The sequence below is a fragment of the Homarus americanus genome, unplaced genomic scaffold (assembly GCF_018991925.1).
Source record: "Homarus americanus isolate GMGI-L3 unplaced genomic scaffold, GMGI_Hamer_2.0 scaffold48016, whole genome shotgun sequence".
Lineage (NCBI taxonomy): Eukaryota > Metazoa > Arthropoda > Malacostraca > Decapoda > Nephropidae > Homarus > Homarus americanus.
The window spans coordinates 2,817,469-2,842,825 of NW_024755055.1; the positions used below are offsets into that span (position 1 = coordinate 2,817,469).

Sequence of the window (25,357 nt, forward strand, 5' to 3'; positions counted from 1 at the left end):
ATTGTAAAGTGAAGGCAGTCAAGTACAGTGCCTAAAGTTAACTACCGTATACACTCTTATTCATACTGTTCCGCCAATGGGAACGACTCGCAATGTGTCAAGTGGTTCAGAAACAGTATTTGGTAACGATGTTTATTATCACACAAATAATATAATAATTTAAAACGAAAACACAAGGTAGTATAGGGCAAGGCCGGGCAGGGTGGGTAGGGTAGGGCGAGGTCATAACATTACTAGAAAGTGAAGGGCAGGAAATAAGGTAAAAACATGATGGCCCAACATGACGGCCCTTGCCCAAGAATCACTGCTCTAGGTAATGAACATACTTGCACACACCACCACAAACACACATGCACTCAACACAAACATACATACACACTTAACACCACCACAAACATACACACACTTAACACCACCACAAACACATGCACACTTAACATCACCACACATCTACTACTGAATCCTGTATGGGGTGAAAAAGTCAATGATAGGATGGTAGCCATAGTTGACTCTGTCGTCACCATTCCTAGCACGAGCTGTCTCACGTGAAGGATTTGGTGTAAGTCTCTGGGTAGGGTGTTGTGGTGGCTCCTGTTGGTGGGACTGTTCCACTTCCTGCATCCTGCTGTAGGTCAATCAAAGTATTTAGTATATGGGTGTGTTTGGTTAAGGATAAAGGGTTGAATAATGACAATAGCAGAGATGAGGACTTGAGGCTGGCAAGTGTCCTTATTTTTGTGGACTTAAAACCTAACTTGGACTTATTCCGACTTGCCTCTCTTGATTAAACTCTTAACATTCTGACTTATTTGACTGAGAATAACTGGAGTCTCTTTTCCTAAAGTTAAATTTAAGTAAATGAGAAAGTAAACTAGTTTAATGATTTCTTTTAAAGTTTAATAATATTAATAGAAAGAGAAAGAACAGCAATAATATTAGAAAGTACTCTTTAAGGGTGATAATAAATTCAAATAGGTCTATAGGCATACTGCAAAATTCTTCTTGTATTTAGATTAAGTCAATGTCATTATGATTATGCTTGTTCATAATGGTGTAGTGTAGTGTAGTGGCCTTAAAAAGAAAATGAAGGATAAGATGCAGGTCAAGCAAACAAAATAATGAGATTAATGCTCCTCCCAGAATACATACTGGTTCTGAATACAAAGTACTAGAACAGTTAAGACTTGGTTATATGTATAGCATCATCAATGGTAGTGCTCATAATGTTATAATTATTGAATAAGAGCAAGTAGTAATATGTTGTTCCAGGAATAAATGGTTTTGGTAAGAGTACGTTCGTGTACACTGGTCTGTAATTATTTACTCTGCATAAAACAATGTCTGCACCAAATGTAATTGGATTTGTTTTAGAAAATGCATACAATTATTTTGATAACAGTTGTCAATTGTAATAATATTACAGATAAAAGTTCAATTTCCAAAATTGCTCGGCATCTCAAAATACACCACACCCTTAGACGTAAAATAGATTATGTTTTTGTATGGAAGTAACATAAATATTGTAATGGATTTGTGTCAACTCCGATTTTCTGTAATTTTTTCCACGAATTGTCATCTTTCCTAGAGAGTATCACTCAGACAAAATGAATGGTATCGTTTCCGCTTGACTGGTTGGTGGAAGAAATTCTCATATGATGTGAGTTACTAAATAAGGGTTGATGCTGTGGATATTTCATTGTACAGTCAGCCCTCACTTTGCGTGGTCCCACATTCCGCGTTTCCACGTTAACGCGGTGCCTTGCCAGAACCTAACGTGCTCACATTACGCGGTGCGTGAACCCCATTACGCGGAGAGTGTCCGGCGCGACACTATTTTTAGATTCGCCCCACCCGCCTGCCTGCCTGTTCTCCTCGCCTCTCCCTCCTCCTCCCTCCGCTTGGGCAAGCCGCGTTGTAAGGTTGCGCAGTGTGTCTTTGATGCATTATCACTGACGTCATATGACGTATCGGACTGTGATTGGCCATGCATCCCTACCCCCCTCTGTTGCTAGCTGTAATTGGCTTAAAGTATTATGACGTGTCCACCCGGGTGAGGGAGGGAGGGAGGAAAGATGATTCTTGACCTAGCCGCGCCAGTTTCATCCCTCCACACCAGACCGTGTAAACGTGCATCCATTGTTCTCTAAAATGGCTTCCGCCGGACCACCACCCCCAGAGAGAAACCTTTCCTTACCTGGACCCAGCGGCACTAAGCCAAAGAAGACACGACGTTCCTTAAGCTACGAGGTGAAGTGTACCATCATCCAAGAGTTGGAGAAAGGAACAAGGCAGGTTGATTTGGCGCGCCAGCATGGTGTGAAAGAATCTACGATTCGAACAATAAAGAAGGATGCAGCCAAGATAAAGGAGCACATGAAGATCACAAAGTCTACAGGTGCTTCTATGATCAAGTATTTTCACAACCAGGTGCTTCTCAAGACAGAAAAATTACTTGTGAGGTACTTGGTGCGTCAGGCGCGACGGAACATGGCGGTCGACACGCTCTGTTAAGGACTACGCACGTGAACTGTACAGTGCAGTGGCACGAAAGATGGGAACTTCAGAGCCCAAACCCTTTAATGCTTCCTCTGGGTGGTTACAGAGGTTTAAGATCCGGAACAAGATCACCAATATAAACATTGGTGGTGAAGAAGCGAGTGCTGACCGTGCTGCGGCTAGGGAATTTCCTCCGTTTTTACGTGAGATTATGGAGGAAGGACAGTACACCGACGACCAGGTGTTTAACATGGACGAATCTGGTCTTTTCTGGAAAAAGCTACCTTCCAAGTCCTTCGTTGTAAAGAATGCCAGCAAGATTCGGGGCCAGAAGATGCAGAAGGAACGCATCACCGTCCTGTTTACCACCAATGCCTCCGGTACCAGTAAGCTCAAGTTATCGGTGATCCACACAGCACGCAAGCCGCACGCTAAATGTCCACTGGCTGACCGCACGTAAGGCGTGGATGTTCTCTACTCTGTCCCTCTCCTGGTTTGATGACTGTTTTGTTCCCGATGTAAAGAAATTCTGTGAGCAACAGAATGTGCCATTCAAGATTTTGTTGCTGCTGGACAACGCACCAGGACACTCGCCCCTACTGTTAGATCGTCACCCCAACGTAAAAGTGGTCTTCCTTCCTCCCAACACTACGTTTATATTACAGCCCATGGACCAAGTGTTAATCTGTAATGTAAAAGCTGCATTCTCTACGAAAAAATTCAAACTCCTGAACGACTACACCAACACCAGGGAAGAGTTGCGCAACCTGAGTGACACCACCACCGATAGCAAGAGCGAAGATGATGAGGATCAACAGTTGGCACAGCAAAAAATACTGTTCAAACAATTCTGGAGAGTATTTAACATCAAGAAAGCTGTGAACTTCTTGGTGGAGTCATGGGATCAGCTGTCTATTGCTACAATTCGTCACGCATGGAGACATGTGTTGCATGGAATACCAGGTGAGAGGAGGAGTCAATCTGTGACTGGTGAGGTTCAGACTGTTGCAGTAGCAGTGGACCTTGCCAGAGAAGCTGCGCAGACTGTTACAGTTCCAGGCTTCTCCGAGACCACCAACAATGACATCCTGGAGGTGATAATGGAACCTGATGTGACTACCGAGGAGATGGTAGATGATGATGATGATGACGACGTCAGTGAAGAGGCAGGTGGTGTGTCATCCCAAGAAGAACAACACTTATCCCATAGTAATGCTAGGGATGCCATCGAGTGTATCGAGAAAGCCAAGCTCCTCCTTTCCGACGACCCTGACGCAAACAGGTATGAAATCTTCACTACCCAGCTGTTGCAGACTATGGAGCCCTACATCAAGGTGTATCATGACAACATCAACACCAGCCGTCAGCAAAGCATAACAGATTTCTTCACCCGCAACCCACCACAGCCAGCCCAAGCCAATGATAGTGACAGTGAAGATGACTTTGAGGGATTTGTCAGGGAAGCCCTGACAACTGTAAGTGACAGTGATGATGATTCACCTAGTAATGGTGATTCACCTGAGGGCCAGTAATCTGCCCTCTGCCTCGGAACCAGCCTCCATCCCCGTATGCCGACCCATCTCTTCTACTACCGTAAGTGTTCCACAAAATTTTTCGTTTTTTAACCTATTCTTTATTTTTCCTATGTTAACCTTTATCTTTCCTAACCTAACCTCTTCTATATTACTTATTTTTTCATACCATCATAAAGTTAAGATAAAATTTTTACTACAATATAGTTGTGTGTCGTCAGAAAGTGGAGTTTGGGGGTCGGCCCGGACTCTATTTCAATTAATCCCATATGTTATGTTATTCACTTTACGCGTTCCTCACTTTCCGCGGGACCCTGCGGGTTACATTAACCGCGTAAAGTGAGGGTTGACTGTATCTGGTGGTCATACAGTGACGTGATGAATGTAATTTATGCGTTAAATTATTGTACAGGTAAAATTTGAATATAACATCACATGTAATGTGTGTTTGTTTAGCTTGGAAGAACACTGACTAAGAATCATTCATAAACCTAAAAGTAAGAGTTCCAAGATTTGTCCAAGTCATTGAGGTTGGTTGGTGCCCCTGCAGAGCTACTTGAAATTAGGTTAAGTGTGAGATAATTACACCCTCATCTAGTGAGGCATCAAGCCTAGAACAATATTTGGGTTACCATTGGTCTGTACTTGGTCAGCTTTGCTTTGCTCAAGTCTAGTTACACATATAAGTAACTTGAATGTTTGGAAATCTCTTCCTCCAGGCGAGTCCAGCAACTGATAAATGTGGTTCTGCTGAAACTGTGTATCACAGCCAACTGCTGGCTTCTACATGTGGAAGAAGTACAGTGGGGTATGCTGTAACGAATCTAATTGGTTCTAGAACCTTGTTCGTTATAGGATTAATCCGTTCCAGGCCCCCAAATACAACCACTTAACACTTAAAAATCTAATATAAAATTGTAAAAATTGTAAAAAAAAGCATAAATATGCATCTAAACCCCTGAAATAAAGAATATCATTAATACTTGCAATAAAAAAACCAATAAATTAGAAGAAAAAAAATTCGTAGGAGTTTCGTTCGTTATAGCATTCTCAATTTTATAGGTAAAACCGTTCGTTATAGGAATATTCGTAGTAGAATCCATTTGTTATAGCATACCCCACTGTAATGGTGATCATGCAGGAGGTGGAGGAGATAATGGTTTAGACTTGGAGGAGGATGACTCACCTGTGCAAGTCATGGCCTGGATGGGGACCTGATCTAGCAGGTAATTGTGATCGTGGCGGTGAGCGCTGGCCGCCGGGGTGTCTGTTGACAGGGGTGAAGCCTGAGGGATATCAACACCTGTTAAAATACGTATTTCAACACCTCCATTTAGTCCAACATATAACACAGCTTTTGGCTTTAGCTCGTGAGAACCTGTTATAAAGTTTCTGTGGGTCCCATCTCATATTGGTTTAGTACACAATAATGCAGTTGACATGAAGACTGCTTGTGGCCTTTTTTTCCCTGATACTGGACCTACACCCTCCCTCCTATGATACAGGTGCATTCATTCTGTTACTTTTGTCCCTGCAACCCATTGCAGGGATAAGGAGAGGCCTGGTAGCTTGTCTGTAAGTAATTAATTAACTAAAAAACATATTACATATTTCAACACCATATTAAAAGTCTCGACATTATCATAGATTAATAGGTATTTCAACTCGCCTTGTGTGTCACGTCCCTCTTGCTCCTCTGGGTCACTCGAAGGTGCTGGTACTGTATGAATGACCTGTTCTGACCCGGCTAAGTTCTGGTGCTTGTTGAGTGGCGGGAACACGTAAGCATATCCTTGTATGTGACACGAACAACAGCTGGGCACCTGAGGTAAACAAATATAGTTGTATGCATATATTAGCAGAACATAGATACACACACACACTTAAAGACACATCCACCAGCACTAAGATTGTCCTGTTCTTAATCACCCAATCACCTCACTCCACTATCCGTATAACCATGCCCACAAACACGACCACACGTTAGCATGCGTGGATATCTCAGTTCTCGGTAAAATCACCAGGGAGACAGACCAACCCATCGTGGAGACTTGGTGATAAAGCCTCATGTTTCTCGCATTATTCTACTTTGTGTTTAACTTAGCACTTGTTCTCTGTCATTTATATGTGTTTAGTAAATTGGACTTATTCTGTCAACTTTGTATTGTCATGGTCACGTTGACTGCTGATCTATTTAACTAATGATTCTTATTAAACTCCATGACCGCAAAACATGAGTGAGTTAGCGACCCCGAGAAGACTTGTTTTTCCCCATAGACTCTACACTTGTTTCCCTCCCAGAGTCCCGACTTTGTGAAGACAGTTATCAATGCATAGCTTATTCCACTTTCTCCTGGGAAGCTCAATCTTGAATTAGTCTGTGTGTATCAACTCAAGTAATTCGCCAGACCTTTGTCAACTGAGGGTCATCTTTGAATGAGTATTTTACCTTTATTTCCATCCAAGTGACTTGATACCAGAATTACCATACCCACGTGCCTAGACCCTCGACCATGCTACCAAAAGAATAGGTGACAGAACTGAGTAAGAGTAAGAACTAAGAGAAGTAAGTAAGATGAGGGTGGTGTGGGTGTTGGAAAACACGCGCCCTCACAGTATCAATTGATGTACGTATAGTCTGTACAGTACAGTACTCGTTAAACAATGCTCATCCCTTATGTATCTCTAGAACCTTGTCCCTTTAGACTGTTAGATCAGTGTATTTAACTCACCATTAAAAACGTTTGTGGTTCCCTTGGAGTACTACTTCATAATAGATAGATTTACAGGTATTAATAAGGAGATTAGACAAAGTTAGATATGTAAGGGAGATAAAGAGATATAGATATGCTCCACTATTTGACACAGTTGAACCACATTCGGTATTCATCACCTTGAAGATATCCATGTGTAGACCGCGGCCCTCTTCCCAGGACAACAGGCGGTGGTAATTGTAGATTTGGTTACAGGTGGCACGGTAGTGGTGGGATACGTAGCTACAGGCTCCTCCGGGTTTCCTGTAGGAGTTAGGGAAGAGTTAGGTTATGTCACATTATGTTATCAGGTATTGTTAAGCTAAATAATTTTGCATGAAGTTATTTCAGATGAGATTATAGTAGGTTAGGCTAGATTATGTTAAGTTAGATTGTTTTTTATTAAGTTACATTAGGTTAGGTTAGGGAAAGTGAGGTTAGACTAGGCCAGGTTAAGTTAGGATAGGTTAAGCTAAGTAATACTTACATGCATTTCTCCATTCTAATAGTCTGTGAATATTTGTCCATATTAACAATGAACTTCCAAGCACCCTTTGAATTCCTTGCTCTTTTTGGTCGGGCATATTTCACTTCAGCTGGACACAAGAACCCTCCATCCTGAGCAAAATCTCGGTGGGCATGACTGACCGTATCAGCGCGTCTTTAGGATAGATAGATTGATAAATACAGTACATAAGTGAATAAATACACACACACATTTATTAAGTAAAAGTCGTCTCACACACACACACACAGGTCAGGATATATATTGTTTAACATTACACAGAATGCGATCAATGTATATATAAGGACACATCATTAATCTTCATAATGAAATTAAGTTTGCTTCCTCCCTGGGCCTCCAAATTAAAGTAGTTTTGACTCCAAATGAGTTAAACCAGCAAGCAGGTGCCAGATGACAGTCAGGGTCAGTCAGTAGGGAGACACATTCCTGCCACTCAGTCTCACCACAGCTGGCATGAGTCTTTGAACTGTTGCAATGAAACTCTGAAATGCTGGAACGAGTTTTCGAACCAAACTATACCTGGTCGTATAATGTGACTACCTGGTCGTACCTGTTGCCAAAGTAGTGCTGGTAGTTGTACTTTGCCTCCTGGGATGAGGTCACGCCGTCTATCAATTCATCTGCGCTTTGTGACCTGACCTCAGCCATCATGTTGTCAGCGCGGGAGGGGTCACGTACCAGTGATGACAGGATCGCTTCACTGTTGACAACACAAAAAACATAAAAGAACTCGGTAAACACAAACATCAAGGGACTCAGTAAACACAAACATCAAGGGACTCGGTAAACACAAACATCAAGGGACTCAGTAAACACAAACATCAAGGGACTCCGTAAACACAAACATCAAGGGACTCGGTAAACACAAACATCAAGGGACTCGGCAAACACAAACATCAAGGGACTCAGTAAACACAAACATCAAAGGACTCAGTAAACACAAACATCAAGGGACTCAGTAAACACAAACATCAAAGGACTCAGTAAACATCTTGCAGGAGTACCTCATGACTTACTGTGGGTAGCTCTCAGTGTCAAGGCAGATGTCATCAGTATACTTCACACAACTTTCATCACCTCCACTAAACCCACCAAACCCGATATTGCCGAAACCTCCTGGTCGGCTGTGGCTTGGTCTAGGACGAGGTCTATGCCGGGTTGGCTCTGGCCGAGGGGCAGGCCTAGCTTGAGAAGGGCGGGGTGCTGGCCGAGGCGGGGAAGGTCGATGTGGAGCTGGTGGTGGTGGGCGGTGGGCAGGAGGTGGAGGTCTAATTGGTGGTGAGTTAGCGGAGTTGAAGTCGCCAAAGTTGTTTTTAAAGTTGTCAAATCCAAAGTTACCATTGAAGTCATTAATGGTAACTGGACCAAAATCTGGACCGACGGTGTTACTGAAATCTGGTACAGGTCCTGTTGACTGTCGCGACGGGGCGGTGGGTGGGTGATGACGGGGCGGAGGGTGTGGGAACTTGACCATAGTCGGGCCTGGTGCGAATGGCAACGGCTTCAGGATTTTGTCTGGTGCTGGCACCTCTGGGGGGAGCAACAGGGAGGTCAGAGTGTGTGTTTATTTACAAGACAAGACAACACGAGGTGAAGGTCACCTATACCCCTCCTGGACCACTCCCTGCCTCTACTTTACTCACACACTACCAACATTCTTTACGGTAAACCAAATCACCTGAACGTTACACAACTCAGCTTATTTCACCTGAAGATTAAACACCCTAATGATACCTGGAAGGTTAGGTTGGCGTTAGGTGAGGTTGGAGTTAGTATAGGTTATTGATGGGTTAAGGTAGCGTAAGGCCATGATATATTAAGTTAGCAGTAAGTTGCGTTAGGTTATGTCAGGTTGGATTAGGCTAATGTCTAATCTTCACGTGATCCATTAAAGCATGGGTGATGGGGGGACGTAGGTGGTGGAGGGGGACGTGGGTGGTGGAGGGACGTGGGTGATGGGGGACGTGGGTGGTGGAGGGACGGGTGATGTAGGGGACATGGGTGGTGGAGGGGACGTGGGTGGTGGAGAGGGACGGGTGGTGGGGGACGTGGGTGGTGGAGGGACGTGGTGGTGGAGGGGGTCATGGGGTGGAGGGGACGTGGGTGGTGGAGGGGTCATGTGGTGGTGGAGGGGGGGGTGGAGGGGCGTGGGTAGTGGAGGGGACGGGTGATGTAGGGGGACATGGGTGGTGGAGGGGACGTGGGTGGTGGAGAGGGACAGGTGGTGGAGGGGGACGTGGGTGGTGGAGGGGGACGTGGGTGATGGAGGGGGTCATGTGGGGTGGAGGGGGACGTATTTTAGTTGTGTGTTATCTTAAGTAAACCAGTTAACTAAAATTAAGTTAGTTTATGATTGGCTTGAGTTGGGTTGGGCTAGACTAGGTTAAACTTGACTGGGCTTGGTTTGATTAAATTTAAGATTAGGTTAAATTTGGTTAGATTAAGTTAAGTTTGACTGGGATCGGTTAGACTAGGCTTAGTTAGATTAAATTTGGTTAGACTAAGTTAAACTTAGCTGCATTGCATTAAGCTTATTTAGGTTAGGTTAGGCTAAGTTACAGTGTGGAGTCAATACTGTATAACTGTCTGAAATAGGGAACTCGTCTCCTCAAGCTTACATTATTGACAGTACATACCTGACACCCCCCCTCTCAGTACACAAGTAAAATGTTCACAATAAACCTACTTCTGATGTCGTGGATGCTGGGCTCACCTTGGGGGTTGTATTGCGCCTGTAAAATAAATTTAAATTCAGATTAAAACTAACACCAACACTATTGATATGGTTGGGTCTTTATACCTTTAATACTACATCTGTTAATGACGTGACTCCTGTTGTCTCAGTACTGTTGTCAAAATCCTTCGTCTGTTGTCATATGTTTTTTTTACACAATTTTGTATATATAATTTTTTTAATGACTGTACAATGAATGCTGTTGGAGACCTTAATTAATCACCAACACTCCAACTCCCTCCAACACACTCCAACACTCACATGGAACCTCCCCGGCTGGTTACTCCTGAAGTTGTGGGGAGGAGGAGGAGAGCGGGACATGGCTGGTCGGCGAGGTCTGAAGCCCTGGCGAACATAGGGGAAAAAATAAGATGTTAGGTTGTACTGTAGTGAGTTTGACTGTACCACTACCCACTGTCATTACCATCCTTGCCACCACCTCCTACCACCCCTTGTCACCACCACCTCCTACCACCGTTTCAAATTAAGTCAGGACAGTTTCTCATTTGACTACGAGATTGAGGAGAGGAGTCAGGGCATCACTCACTAGCGGCTGAGGTTTCCCAGTAAAAATCATTCCAATCATTTGTTCGCGTATCCTGTCAAAATTGTCCATGCGGCGATGAGCAATGAAAGCTTCGGCGACCGGCGCTGGCATCATCTCCTCCACCTCCAGATCTGTCGCAGCGGCGGCTATATCGAGGCGTTGGAGAGTCAAGTCATAACCTGTGAGGGGAGAGGTGTGGTTAAGTCAGGTCAGGGTCACTATACACCATAAACACAATAACATCAACACTACACAATACCAGTACTGTACCATACCTGCCGCCTCTGCTGCTCTTAACAGTTCCTCAGCTGGGGATAATGTCTCATTATGGTTATTGTGGTCATGTGACACTCTCTCTTCTGCCACGGGCGTGTCATAAGGTGCCACGTCCTCCTCCTCTTCAGTTGGCATCTCCTCTGCTGCCACCATGACCACCATCACCACCATCAGTAGAGTCTGTTGGTAATATAATATGTTTGTAAGGGATGACCTGAACATTAAACACCCCATTGTTAACCTAACCTATCGATAACGTAACTCAATTCCCCAGGTACACAATTAGGGTACTTAATCTTCAGATGACATAAGCTGGGGGATAATCTTCAGGTAAAATAAGCTGAGGTGCCTAACCCTCGGGTGTCCAGCTTACCGTCAGTGTAGAGGTCATGTTGGGGCTCAATGATAAGCTGCACGGCTGTTAATCTCCCTTCTTAGTGCCCCTCTATGGCAGCATCAGCACACATCTATAAACAGTAACATGTGTAAATATCTTCTGTATAAACTGTGTGTCAGACCGTTACTACAGACAGCTGTCACCTACACTGTTACGGCAGCTGCCTCGTTCAACAACACTCAGGCAAAAGTAAACAAGAAAGAGGTACAATGTGTGGGGGGGTGTGGTGTGGCTGGACGTGTGTGTGGGGTGTGGGCTGGACGTGTGTGCTGGACGTGTGTGTGGGGTGTGTGGCTGGACGTGTGTGGGAGGTGTGTGTGGTGTGGCTGGACGTGTGTGTGTGTGGGTGGCTGGGTGTGTGGGGGGGTGTGGTGTGGCTGGACGTGTGTGGGAGGTGTGGTGTGGCTGGACGTGTGTGGGGGGTGTGGTGTGGCTGGACGTGTGTGTGGGAGGGTGTGGTGTGGCTGGACGTGTGTGTGGGGGGGGTGTGGTGTGGCTGGACGTGTGTGGGAGGTGTGGTGGCTGGACGTGTGTGTGGGTGTGGTGTGGCTGGACGTGTGTGTGGGAGGGGTGTGGTGTGTGGACGTGTGGGAGGGTGTGTGTGGCTGTGTGTGAGGTGTGGTGGCTGGACGTGTGTGGGGACGTGTGTGTGGTGTGGTGTGGCTGGACGTGTGTGGGGGGGTGTGGTGTGGCTGGACGTGTGTGTGTGGTGGCTGGTGTGGTGGACGTGTGTGTGGGGAGGGTGTGGTGTGTGCTGGACGTGTGTGTGGGAGGGGTGGTGTGGCTGACGTGTGTGTGGGTGTGGTGTGGCTGGACGTGTGTGTGTGTGGTGTGGCTGGAGTGTGTGTGTGGTGTGGCTGGACGTGTGTGTGGGGAGGGGTGTGGTGGCTGGACGTGTGTGTGGGAGGGTGTGTGTGGTGTGGCTGGACGTGTGTGTGGGAGGGTGTGTGTGCTGTGGACGTGTGTGTGGGAGGGGTGTGGTGTGGCTGGACGTGTGTGGGAGGGGTGTGGTGTGGCTGGACGTGTGTGTGGGAGGGGTGTGTGTGTGGCTGGACGTGTGTGCTGGACGTGTGTGTGTGTGGTGTGGCTGGACGTGTGTGTGAGGGGTGTGTGTGCTGGACGTGTGTGTGGGAGGTGGTGTGTGTGTGTGACGTGTGTGTGGGAGGGTGTGGTGTGGCTGGACGTGTGTGTGGGAGGGTGTGGTGTGGCTGGACGTGTGTGTGGGGAGGGGTGTGGCTGGACGTGTGTGTGGAGGGTGTGGTGTGGCTGGACGTGTGTGTGGGAGGGGGTGTGGTGTGGCTGGACGTGTGTGTGGAGGGGTGTGGTGTGGCTGGACGTGTGACGTGTGTGTGTGGGAGGGTGTGGTGTGGCTGGACGTGTGTGGGACGTGTGTGTGGAGGGTGTGGTGTGGCTGGACGTGTGTGTGGGAGGGGTGGTGTGGCTGGACGTGTGTGTGTGGTGAGGGGTGTGGCTGGACGTGTGTGTGGGAGGGTGTGGTGTGGCTGGACGTGTGTGTGGGGGGGGTGTGGCTGGACGTGTGTGACGTGTGACGTGTTCCAATAACCTTGAAAGTTGTGAGAGAGAAAACTGTGTCGGCCAACTTGTGGTTTCCGAGAGTGAGAGAGAGAGAGAGAGAGAGAGAGTCGGTCGGCCTACTTGTGGTGCGGCCTACGACAGTGAGTGTAGATGCTGACGTGAACCGGATTACTGCCTTGTGACCGTCGTGATTTAGTATCAACAGTGAAAGTGTGTGTGTGCTCATGTGTGTGTTCGTGTGTGTGTGTGTCAGAGGCCATGAACTTGGGCTCAATGTTCCGTTTTTGCCCTGAAGGCAGCGGCTAACAACAGGATCTTCAACGCTTGCAAGATCACCCCGCCGCCACACCCACACATAGACACATCCTGTTATCTTAGGACCGGTATCCACTAGGACTTGGATCCATTAGAACTGCGGCCCATTAGGACTAGGGCCCATTAGGATTGGGGCCCATTAGGATTGGGGCCCATTAGGACTAGGGCCCATTAGGATTGGGTCCAATAAGGACTAGGGCCCATTAAGACTAGGACCCATTACGATTGGAGCCCATTAAGACTAGGGCTCATTAGGATTGGGGCCCATTAGGACTAGGGCCCACTGAAGCAGCCATCCAGCGTCATGTTTGTGGTTGGCAATACTGGCGGGTGAGCTGTGGCTACTGATACAAGTCCAGCTTTCTTTTGGTTGTAAATATGAGTCTGTTTGTTTCACTCATTTGCTGTCGTTTGCTGTTAACATATGTGACGCACTCCTCCTGTCACTCCCACACTCCTTCTGTCACTCCCACACTCCTGTCACTCCCACACCTTCTGTCACTCCCACACTCCTCCTATCACTCCCACACTCCTTCTGTCACTCCCACACTCCTGTCACTCCTCCTGTCACTCCCACCTCCTTCTGTCACTCCCATCCTCCCACTCCTTCTGTCACAGTTCTAATGGGTCCCAGTTCTAATGGGTCCTAGTTATAATGGGTCCCAGTTCTAATGGGTCCCAGTTCTAATGGGTCCCAGTTCTGTTGGGTCCCAGTTTGTAATGGGTCCTAGTTCTAATGGGTCCCAGTTCTAATGGGTCCTAGTTATAATGGGTCGTAGTTATAATGGGTCCCAGTTCTAATGGGTCCCAGTTCTATTGGGTCCCAGTTTGTAATGGAGTCCTAGTTCTAATGGGTCCTAGTTCTAATGGGTCCCAGTTATAATGGGTCGCAGTTATAATGGGTCCCAGTTATAATGGGTCCCAGTTCCAATGGGTCGCAGTTATAATGGGTCCCAGTTATAATCGGTCCTAGTTCTAATGGGTCCCAGTTCTAATGGGTCGCAGTTATAATGGGTCCTAGTTCTAATGGGTCCTAGTTCTAATGGGTCCCAGTTCTAATGGGTCCTAGTTCTAATGGGTCGCAGTTGTAATGGGTCCCAATTTTAATGGGTCCTAGTTCTAATGGTGGCAGTAGATCAGGTTGGTCTGTGTTTTATCATATTGGGTAAAATTAGGTTGGGTTAGTTTTGGATTAATTAAATTAACCAAGGTTAGGTTAAGTAAGCTTCGGTTGGATTATGTTTAGTTAGACTGAGTTAAGCTTAGGTTAAAGTAAAGGATTAACTTCATGTTACATCACACAAACACAGTAACGCAGGAGCTCTATCAGTCACTCATCCGGGAGACCAATACTTATGAAATACTAACAAAATGCTACGTACAGTAGGTTCGTCTGTTACAGTATCTCTCTCTCTCTCTCTCTCTCTCTCTCTCTCTCTCTCTCTCTCTCTCTCTCTCCATACTATCATGACAGCGAACATTTCCTGCCAAGTCATGTGTGATTGAGAACTGACTACTGACTCTACACCCACTTTACTTCTCTTTGTTTATACATAACCTGTAGCAAGGAAAAACATACAACAACAACAACGACAACAGCTACTACCACCACCACAACAACTACCACCACCACACAGTAATACAACACGTCACAGCTCCCATCTGTTGATATTACAACGGTGTGTATATGCTCGCGGCCCTCCACACACACCTGGCTAACTTAACCCAACGGCTCCGGTTAACGGTGTGTGTCTGTTACTACAATCGTGAATAATGACCCTCCAAATATGACAAAAACTCTCTCTCTCTCTCTCTCTGCTCACTTAACCTAAATAAATTCTCGGTGAATATTAATAATAATAATACAAGGTTTACTTTTCCCATTACAGGTACAAGGAGGAGGAAAGCTCACTCGTCTATTCGTCCTCGGAAGGAATATGTCTGAGGTCAGTAGCCAATCACACAACTCCAAAGTTTCATGACGTCATTACATACAACAATTGTTGTAATACACACAACAGAGTGTGTATATGTATACGTATATATGTTTGCATGTGTGTGTGTGTATACGTACGTGTGTATGCTTATGTATACAAGAATACACTTCACCAATACACACGTAGGATCTCGTTCACTACACCTGTAGGAATATTTTTCAAACTTTGAGTGTGTTAGGTCAGGTATACAGTAGTTAGGGTTAGGTCAGGTATACAGTAGTTAGGGTTAGGTCAGGTATACAGTAGTTAGGGTTAGGTCAGGTATACAGTAGTTAGGGTTAGGTCAGGTATACAGTAGTTAGGGTTAGGTCAGGTATACAGTAGTTAGGGTTAGGTCAGGTATACAGTAGTTAGGGTTAGGTCAGGTATACAGTAGTTAGGGTTAGGTCAGGTATACAGTAGTTAGGGTTAGGTCAGGTATACAGTAGTTAGGGTTAGGTCAGGTATACAGTAGTTAGGGTTAGGTCAGGTATACAGTAGTTAGGGTTAGGTCAGGTATACAGTAGTTAGGGTTAGGTCAGGTATACAGTAGTTAGGGTTAGGTCAGGTATACAGTAGTTAGGGTTAGGTCAGGTATACAGTAGTTAGGGTTAGGTCAGGTATACAGTAGTTAGGGTTAGGTCAGGTATACAGTAGTTAGGGTAGACGAGAAAGCGTGACAATAGTTGAGGGAAGTTGTTGCCTAGCCTGGAGCCATTGACCGACTGACCCAGTAATGATGATCCTCACTGTATACACCCCGTCCGTCTGTCTGTCTGTGTCTGTCTGTCACTATCACTCTGTCTATCTGTTGTCTCTTTTCTGTGTGTTTGTCTAGCTAGTGTGTGTCGTCTATCTGTCTGTCTTTGTCTATCTCTCTCTCGCTCTTTCTGTCTTTGTTTATTTAGCTACTGTGCTCTGCCTGTCTGTCTATTCCTCTCTGTCTGTCTGTCTATCTCTCTCTCTCTCCCCGTCTAGCTACTGTGTCTGTATGTACCGCGATCTATTTCTGTCTTTCTCCCTGTCTGATGAGGACGAATCATGATACATTGATTGACGACTATCAGGCCAACAGAATCTGATTGGCTGACTCGCTAAACAATCAGAAGAGTCAAAACATGTTACAAGAGAGAGAGAGAGAGAGAGAGAGTGAGTTGTCAAAAATATCATGTTTGTTCTTCAGTAACATGTAAATATATATATATCATGTTGTTATAGAGTTCTCCACTAACATGTTAAGTAGATAATATAACATCCTGGTGTTTAATTGTTAACGAGAAGGATTTATAAGTGTTCGGGCGTCTTTTACTTACCACTTATACTTAAGGCGTCAGAAGCTGGAGGGTTTAATTAGCGAAGTACAATTGTTCACTATACTATACACAAGACGTCTTTCCCAGGCACTATATAATAATCACAAGTAATCTATGTCACTATATATCTAGTCTCGGTCACTGTCGGAGCATGGCGGAGCGCTGACTGGTGAGGGGTGTGTGGTAAGGAGGCCGAGAAGCTACTGGCGGCTTACGGGGTAGTGATCTTTCTCGTGGCCTCTCTCTCGTCGCCCCATTCTTTCTCTCCTTCCCTCCCTCACTACTGCCCTCCCTTCCTTTTCCCCTCCCTCCCCCCCTCTCTCACTACTACCACCCCTCCCTCACTCCCCCCTCCCCTCCCTCTCCTATAATTATTCACGTGTCTGCTCACACCAGTAGAGAGAGAGAGTGTGCTTTACTTAAACTCTCCAACTGTCTCTCTAGCTTTCACGGTCATAACCAGTCGAGACTATTGTGTCACCTGAAGATTAACTCCCCACCTTGTTTCACCTGAAGATTAACCACCCTTACACATACCGATACTGGTTTAGTCTTACCAAGTTGTATGTGTGTGTGTGTAATAATAAACGGTTTATTAATAGAGTTGCAGCCGGTGGCTGAAAATATACAGACTTACATTTAATTTAGACATAATGATATAATATGCATTGAATACATTTACAGGGCTGTACAGTACATAAATCAGGAGGTGTTTATTATTTTAACAATAGTTGGGATGGTGCTGTTCTTATATCTATCGGTGCGGGCTCTTATGGGCTGAATTTTGTTGTAGTGGCGGACTGCGCGAGGTGGGCGGGGGACTGCCGGTGGCAGGAGGTGGCGATGGCTAGGGTGGTGCAGTAGTCCACGGCCAAACCTTTCCAGTGCTTGGTGGTGGAGGTCACTGAGGGATGGCATTTCCAGGATGGAGAGAGCATTGGTGTAGCCGGAGTATTCTGCGCCGAGCATGATTCTGCAGGCCCTTTTCTGTAACCTTCTCTAGCTGACGTTGTTGGGTGGAGTTGAGAGAAGACGACCAGGATGGTGACGCATACGTTAGTTTGGGGAGAATAAAGGCGTTGTAGATGGTCCTCAGCTCTGGCGTGGGTGTGTGTGTGTGTGTGTGTGAGAAGGAAAAGAGTCAAGTAAGTTGGAGTTACACACACACGTTCTTCATCCAACTGTGGTTTAGAGTGCAACAGAAGGTAATAAAAAAGTTTCACTACACACACACACACACCATCTGTTCAGTCATTAATAGCTTCACACATCTCTAAATATATTCTAATTAACGGCTTTTACATTTACCCTAAATACCAGAATCTTGCGGTTAGGTTCGGTTAGGTTAGGTTATCATTTGGGTGTTTAAAATAGTTGTTTTGACGCACAATACATTTTGTCGCCGACCCTCTGATAATGCTGGGTGGATAAGAACAAGTGAATCATAACATTAAATGTATGTTTATTTATTGAACAAATACGTTTGACAAGTTTACATTAATTCAGCATATATATGTTGATAGACAGTGCAGGTATACAAACATTGCCAGCGACCTGTGGTGTAATGCTCGCCTCACAAGCGATTGGACCCGGGTTCGATCCCCGGGCAGGATTTCTTATCGCCATTTGCCTCTGTCTACCCAGCGGTAATTGGGAACCTGGGTGTTAATCGATTTGCGGATCGTGTTCCGGGGTAATGGTTAGCCAATGCAGTTGGCGAGTTGTCCGGTCTTCTCGGACTATTCCTTGACACTGGGTCAGGCAGCTCGTTAACTCAGGGTGTGGTTGCTGTGTTGGTGACAGCTTTTACATCTTAAACAAATTCACGCCTAGGTGGACCTTGGGTCGGCCATCCTCGTTACACGAGGGGCAACCGTTATTATTTATACAAACAATGTTAATATAGACAGTGCAGTATTCACACGCTCAAAAGAGTATCTTTGTAATTTTGTATTACACAATATGACACAACGACCCAAGCAATTTGACAAATGATCTTGAGTGTTATAAGCAAGGCATGAGTCAGTGATCTTGAGTGTTATGAGCCAACAACAGGTGTGGTAGGTCTGGTGCCAACAGGTGTGGTAGGTCTGGTGCCAACAACAGGTGTGGTAGGTCTGGTGCCAACAACAGGTGTGGTAGGTATGGTGCCAACAGGTGTGGTAGGTCTGGTGCCAACAACAGGTGTGGTAGGTCTGGTGCCAACAACAGGTGTGGTAGGTCTGGTGCCAACAACAGGTGTGGTAGGTCTGGTGCCAACAACAGGTGTGGTTGGTCTGGTGCCAACAGGTGTGGTGTGAGCTCAGTCAGTGTGTCACGGGAGCTTTCTAAATCCTCAACATCACTTCCGTTGCTCTTAAACTGTGCACTGCAGATCACTATACGTACACAATACACAGGTACACCCATATACACACAGGTATAATAACTAACGCCGCTCACTGTCTGCCAGGAAAATGAACCAATTTTCTAAGATGAATTTTTATGTCTCGACCAAATGACCAAGTGATGGTGTCAGACTACTGCTACTACTACTACTACTACTACTAATAATAATAATAATAATAATAATAATAATAATAATAATAATAATATAATAATCCAAACCAGAGTGGGTAGGAAATAGTTCTCTCTCTCTCTCTCTCTTCTCTCTCTCTCTCTCTCTCTCTCTCTCTCTCTCTCTCTTTTCTCTCACACACTCAAATTCTCTCACAATTATCTCACTTCTCAGACACTTACTGTATGTATTCGTTGAAGCGAGATGTTGCGTGTGCTTCAGGTCTCAGAGTGTCTCCTTCCGGGTGGAGGGAGGGGGTGTGGAGGTACAGGTGGAGGGGGGTGTGGGAGGTGCAGGTGGAGGGAGGGGGTGTGTGGAGGTGCAGGTGGAGGGGAGGGGAGGAGGTGTGTGGAGGGAGGTGTGTGGAGGGTACAGGTGGAGGGAGGGTGTGGAAGGAGGGGTGTGTGGAGGGTGGGAGGGAGGGGGGTGTGGAGGGGCAGGTGGAGGGAGGGGTGTGGAGGTGGGTGGAGGAAGGTGGAGGTGGAGGGGAGGGGAGGGGGGTGTGGAGGGTGGTGGTGTGGAGGGTACAGGTGGAGGGAGGAGGTGTGGAGGGTACCAGGAGGGGTGGGTGGGGTGGGGAGGAGGGGGTGTGGGGGAGAGTACAGGTGGAGGGAGGTGTGGGAGGTACAGGGAGGGAGGAGGTGGTTGGAGGGAGGGGGTATGTGGAGGGAGGAGGGTGTGGAGGTACAGGTGGAGGGAGGGAGGGGTGTGGAGGGAGGAGGAGGGGAGTGGAGGGAGGAGGTGTGGAGGGTACAGGTGGAGGGAGGAGGTGTGGAGGGAGGGGTGTGTGGAGGGAGGTACAATTTACCCACACTGTCCCTAACGGTCTCATGCCTATGGGACAAACACCTGCCAGCACCCAGGACCGTTTGGCCCAGTTCTGAGGTGATACACGTTAGCACCCTCTTACACCTCCCTCCACCCCTCTTCCACCTCCCTCCACCCTCTTCCACCTCCCTCCTCCCACCTCCCTCCACCCCTCTTCCACCTCCCTCACCCTCTTCCATCCACCTCCCTTCACTCTCCCCTCTTCACACCTCCCTCCACCCTCTTCCACCTCCCTCCACCCTATTCCACCTCCACCCTCTTCCACCTCCCTCCACCCTCTTCCACCTCCCTTCACCCTATTCCACCTCCCTTCCCTCTTCCACCTCCTTCCACCTCTTCCACCCTCCCTCCACCTCCCTCCACCCTTCCACCTCCCTCCACCCTCTTCCATCTCCCTCCACCTCCACCCTCTTCCACCTCCCTTCACCCTCTTCCACCTCCCTCCACCCTCCACCTCTCCACCTCTTCCACCTCCCTCCACCCTCTTCCACCTCTTCCACCTCCCTCTCTTCCACCTCCCTCCACCCTCTTCCACCTCCCTCCACCCCTCTTCCACCTCCCTCCACCCTCTTCCACCTCCCTCCACCCTCTTCCACCTCCCTCCACCCTCTTCCACCTCCTTCACTTCCCTCCACCTCCCTTCACCCTCTTCCACCTCCCTCCACCTCCCTCCTCCCTCTTCCCTCCCTCCACCCTCCTTCCTTCCCTCCACCTCCTTCCACCCTCCACCTCCACCACCCTCCACCCTCTTCCACCTTCACCCCTCCACCTCCTTCACCCTCTTCCACCTCCACTCCATCCACCCTCTTCCTCCACCCTCCTTCACTTCCTCCACCTCCTTCACCATCTTCCACCTCCACCCTCCCCTTCCACCCTTCTCTCCACCCTCCACCCTCTTCCACTTCCTCCACCCTCTCTACATCCCTCTATTTCCTCCACATGTCAGGCCAGGTACACTAGAGGCCAGGTACAGTCTTGTACACTTCAGGTACTAGAGGCCAGGTACATGTACACTAGAGGCCAGGTACACTACACTAGAGGTACACTAGAGGCCAGGTAGGCCAGGTACACTACACTACACTAGAGGCCAGGCACTACACTAGAGGCCAGGTACACTACCCCAGGTACACTACACTAGAGGCCAGGTACACTACACTAGAGGTACACTAGAGGCCAGGTACACTACACTAGAGGCCAGGTACACTAGAGCCAGGTACACTACTAGAGGTACACTAGAGGGTACACTACACTACACTAGAGGCCAGGACACAGGTACACTACGCACTAGGCCAGGTACACTAGAGGCCAGGTACACTACACTAGAGGCCAGGCACACTACACTGAGGCACTAGAGGCCAGGTACACTACACTGAGGCCAGAGGCCAGGTACACTACAGGCCAGGCACACTACACTAGAGGCCAGGTACACTACACTAGAGGCCAGGTACACTAGAGGCCAGGTTGCGTGGTCAAGTTAACGGGTTTTCTTACCTGAGGTGTTGGTCACGCCTGAGTGTGTGTGTGTGATGCCCCCCACACACACACATATACTCACTTTTCAATAAACCGTATTATTATTATTATTATTATTATTATTATTATTATTATTATTATTATTATTATTATTATTATTATTATTATTATTATTATTATTATTATTATTATTATTATTATTACACCTCACCTACTTTCACAGTGAGTTAAACTAGGGTAAAGCAATTTTTAAAAATGGTGACTTTAATAAATGGAAGAAAATTGGTAATAAAATAAGAGCTTTTATAATTTAATTTTTATCCTTCATCTGTATTGTTGTTCTAGAATAATTTGATGAAAAAAAATAGTGTGCGGTCAACGTTCAGTATTAATGCTGACAGTTTGTCAGCTAGTCTCCAGTGCCTGACACTTGACATTATTAGGGACCTGTCACACTTTACCATAAACAGATGAATTGTACCGGGAATTTTCCCCCAACACACTCATCATTGTCACTTTATGTAACTTGCTGACAAATCCATGACCCTTCAGGCCGTTACGCCCTTAATGCATGAGTCATGAAGGCAAGCATGAACTCCGCATGCTTCCCAGATGGGCGCTGTAAACGCTTCTGCACAGGATGTAAGGGGGTGCCCAATAAACTAGCCCCCTCGTGGGCAATCTGTACACAAACATCTGTTTATTGACCTAGGGACTACAGGCTTAAGATGACACCCAATATATTATAAAGGTATTTCATTATTATAATAAGTATTATTTTGATATTAATACATATTTTTCTTATAATTTAATTCAAAATGAATAATTATCTATATATTACTTACGCTTGTAGTTTACTTAAATCGTAATACTGTACCCTGCGGTTTTCCCCGAGTACTCCAGTTTCCTGTTGTACTAAATGGACAATATAGTTTCCTGTTGTACTAAATGGACAATATAGTTTCCTGTTGTACTAAATGGACAATATAGTTTCCTGTTGTACTAAATGGACAATATAGTTTCCTGTTGTACTAAATGGACAATATAGTTTCCTGTTGTACTAAATGGACAATATAGTTTCCTGTTGTACTAAATGGACAATATAGTTTCCTGTTGTACTAAATGGACAATATAGTTTCCTGTTGTACTAAATGGACAATATAGTTTCCTGTTGTACTAAATGGACAATATAGTTTCCTGTTGTACTAAATGGACAATATAGTTTCCTGTTGTACTAAATGGACAATATAGTTTCCTGTTGTACTAAATGGACAATATAGTTTCCTGTTGTACTAAATGGACAATATAGTTTCCTGTTGTACTAAATGGACAATATAGTTTCCTGTTGTACTAAATGGACAATATAGTTTCCTGTTGTACTAAATGGACAATATAGTTTCCTGTTGTACTAAATGGACAATATAGTTTCCTGTTGTACTAAATGGACAATATAGTTTCTTGTTGTACTAAATGGACAATATAGTTTCCCGCTCAACTTAAATGATATAAGTAAACTACAAGCCTAAATATTATATAGGTATTATTAATTTTGAATGAAATTATAACAAAATAATGTATTAATATCAAAATAATACTTATTGTATTAAAAAATATATATTTTTAATATATTGGGTGTAATTTGAACATTTGTCAGCATCTTAAGCCTGTAGTCCCTAGCTCGATAAACAGATGTGTACACTGAAGACTGTCATCTCCCTCACTGGCCGGGTTATTATTGCCTCTGCCTCTTTTATTCGTCACAGAAAAGTCACAACAATGTATCACAGGTGAGGATGTGTCATTGTGAGGTGTCTAGGGTGTGTGGGTGAGAGGTGTGGCAAGTGTTACAAGTGGTAGTGAGGAAAGGTAGTTGTGGCAGCTCCTGACATGTCCACACCCAGCATCTATCTTACCATATTATACAACTTGGTGTGACTCTAGTTGTCTTGTTATCTTACAGTGAGGTAAACTAGTCTATAGTAAACTGCCTACTTTAGTATGACTAGTTGTATTGTTAGTTTATACCTGAGTACGAGATATATACGTGTCTTCAGTAAACTGCTTGTGATCACCTTTTTAAATAAGGGATTATGTTACAATATGTTCCTCTCTGATGCTATATGAGGCAGTACAGTGTCTTGTAGGGTCGTCTCGAGTGTGATGATCACCACTACTACTAAACCAGCAGGTCGACCTCCAGTGTGATGATCACCACTACTACTAAACCAACAGGTCGACCTCCAGTGTGATGATCACCACTACTACTAAACCAGCAGGTCGACCTCCAGTGTGATGATCACCACTACTACTAAACCAGCAGGTCGACCTCCAGTGTGATGATCACCACTACTACTAAACCAGCAGGTCGACCTCCAGTGTGACGATCACCACTACTACTAAACCAGCAGGTCGACCTCCAGTGTGACGATCACCACTACTACTAAACCAGCAGGTCGACCTTCAGTGTGATGATCACCACTACTACTAAACCAGCAGGTCGACCTCCAGTGTGACGATCACCACTACTACTAAACCAGCAGGTCGACCTCCAGTGTGATGATCACCACTACTACTAAACCAGCAGGTCGACCTCCAGTGTGATGATCACCACTACTACTAAACCAGCAGGTCGACCTCCAGTGTGATGATCACCACTACTACTAAACCAGCAGGTCGACCTCCAGTGTGACGATCACCACTACTACTAAACCAGCAGGTCGACCTTCAGTGTGACAACATTCATTTTCTCAGGAATGGAGCATCAAGCATTGCCAGAGATTCTTGAGTTTGGTACACAGAGCACACACAGGCTGCTGCTGCCTAAGTAGATCTAAGATCGTGGTTATTTTGTTATCAATCAGTTCTCGGTAAATATTGATGACTGACATGTTGCAGGGTAATTTGTTTTGATGGATTTTTTTTTTACTACAGTATTTTCATTGGTGAGTTCGGATGTGATATTCTTTTCTTGGTCAAATGCTTCATTGGTAGATCATTAGTTCCTTAGGTTTGCACTAAGCCGCACTACTTCATCTTTCGCTGCTATTAAACGGCAATGTGGCCCGATCCAGCACCATTTTTTCCTCCGGTCAGTGTATGTTTACGAAACACTAGGAAGTTAGGTAAGGTTAAGTAGGTTTCTTTGGTTGGGTTGGTGAGGTCTTCTAACATTGCTTTGGCTGCTTTTGTTTCTTATCAACTAAGGTTAGATTAGGTTTAATTTAAAAGTAATGTATTGTACAGTTAACCCTATTTTAACACATTGGCCAAACTATGACAGTGTCCACTGCAAAAACAGTGAAATTGCGACATTTTAGCATTAATTTTCTTGGAAAACTTGGTGCCGGGTATGTAGTCAATAATTACCCAGTTCTCAAACACACACATGTGACATTGCCATGAACTTGCTTTAAAACTAGACCAATGGTGTATGGAGGCAGAAAGGGTGTCTGATACAATGTGTCTTCCTGCCTGAATGGGATATTCGGTTCAGGATGTAAATACTGTACTGTAGGTACTTGATGATGTTGAGGAAGAAGTTTGCCTTGTCTGTCGGCTTAAGAGACGTCAGTGCCTCACGGTCGTTCACCTTGTGAGGTCAAACGAGTCAAAAAAATTTAACATTCACACCTCAGGGAGAGAGAGGATTGGCAATGCTAGGTGGTAAATGCAGATATGCAAAAATGTCTATAGGGAGCACATGAAGATTAACTATTTCAGCATATTTCACCTGATGATTAAACACCCTAACACTACCTAGGATAGTGTTAAGCTCTCTTCTACATGTGATCCCTTATGGCTGTGAGTGCATGTGTACTGGTGGTGATGAACACACACTTCCTTCCCCAGACTCACACTCGTCAACACTCACCAAGACGTGACCTTATATCATGTGTGGAAAGTATTTGAAACACATAATTACTCTCACTGTTGTTAAGAAAGTGGTGATAATAATTCAGAGGTTAAAGGAAAATTATACTGTAATTAGTTATTGATGACTGGAAAATATCTAAAGAAGAGGCAACTTTAGGAAAATTTTCTCTTTAGGAAAATTCCGTTCTTGTCTCTTGAATATCAGTAGAAGAGAAGAGGAATTGT

General features: G+C 45.6%; 2 protein-coding genes across 12 annotated transcripts in view; one reads left to right on the plus strand and one right to left on the minus strand.

Moving 5' to 3' along the window:
- Nucleotides 1-118: 118 nt before the first annotated feature.
- Nucleotides 119-16,613, minus strand: LOC121856249. 3 transcript variants are annotated; one of them, XM_042351628.1, is made up of 13 exons: nt 16,402-16,613; nt 11,238-11,331; nt 10,864-11,044; nt 10,589-10,767; nt 10,303-10,386; nt 9,994-10,039; nt 8,324-8,837; nt 7,858-8,007; nt 7,269-7,442; nt 6,922-7,045; nt 5,698-5,851; nt 5,215-5,314; nt 119-622 (listed from the first exon to the last, which is right to left on the minus strand). In XM_042351628.1, exons 2-13 carry the CDS (start codon nt 11,253-11,255, stop codon nt 454-456), a joined length of 1,893 nt encoding a protein of 630 aa, XP_042207562.1. In that variant the 5' UTR covers nt 11,256-11,331; nt 16,402-16,613; the 3' UTR covers nt 119-453. The 3 variants fall into 3 exon arrangements, with proteins under 3 accessions (XP_042207562.1, XP_042207563.1, XP_042207561.1); XM_042351629.1 differs by having other exon boundaries at nt 119-625; nt 10,021-10,039; nt 16,402-16,612; XM_042351627.1 differs by having other exon boundaries at nt 119-625; nt 16,402-16,612.
- LOC121856252 (glycoprotein-N-acetylgalactosamine 3-beta-galactosyltransferase 1-like) overlaps nt 15,035-25,357 on the plus strand; it is a 35,085-nt gene continuing 24,762 nt past the window's right edge. For 5 of the 9 annotated variants that reach the window (XM_042351632.1, XM_042351634.1, XM_042351635.1 and 2 more), the window contains exon 1: nt 22,936-23,046. Coding sequence is in view for 2 of the 9 variants with exons in the window: in XM_042351631.1 (XP_042207565.1) it covers nt 25,055-25,156 (102 nt within the window). In the remaining 7 variants the exon portion in view is untranslated. Of the gene's footprint in view, nt 15,059-22,935; nt 23,047-25,039; nt 25,157-25,357 lie in introns of those variants that run through there. The other 4 variants (XM_042351641.1, XM_042351631.1, XM_042351638.1 and 1 more) reach the window with 4 other exon arrangements.

Coding starts and splice junctions, on each gene's coding strand:
- LOC121856249 (XM_042351627.1), bottom strand. Junction 10,768..10,863: donor AAGAGCAGCAGAGGCGGCAG/GTATGGTACAGT, acceptor CTCCCCTCACAG/GTTATGACTTGACTCTCCAA. Junction 8,008..8,323: donor GACACTGAGAGCTACCCACA/GTAAGTCATGAG, acceptor TGTTGTCAACAG/TGAAGCGATCCTGTCATCAC.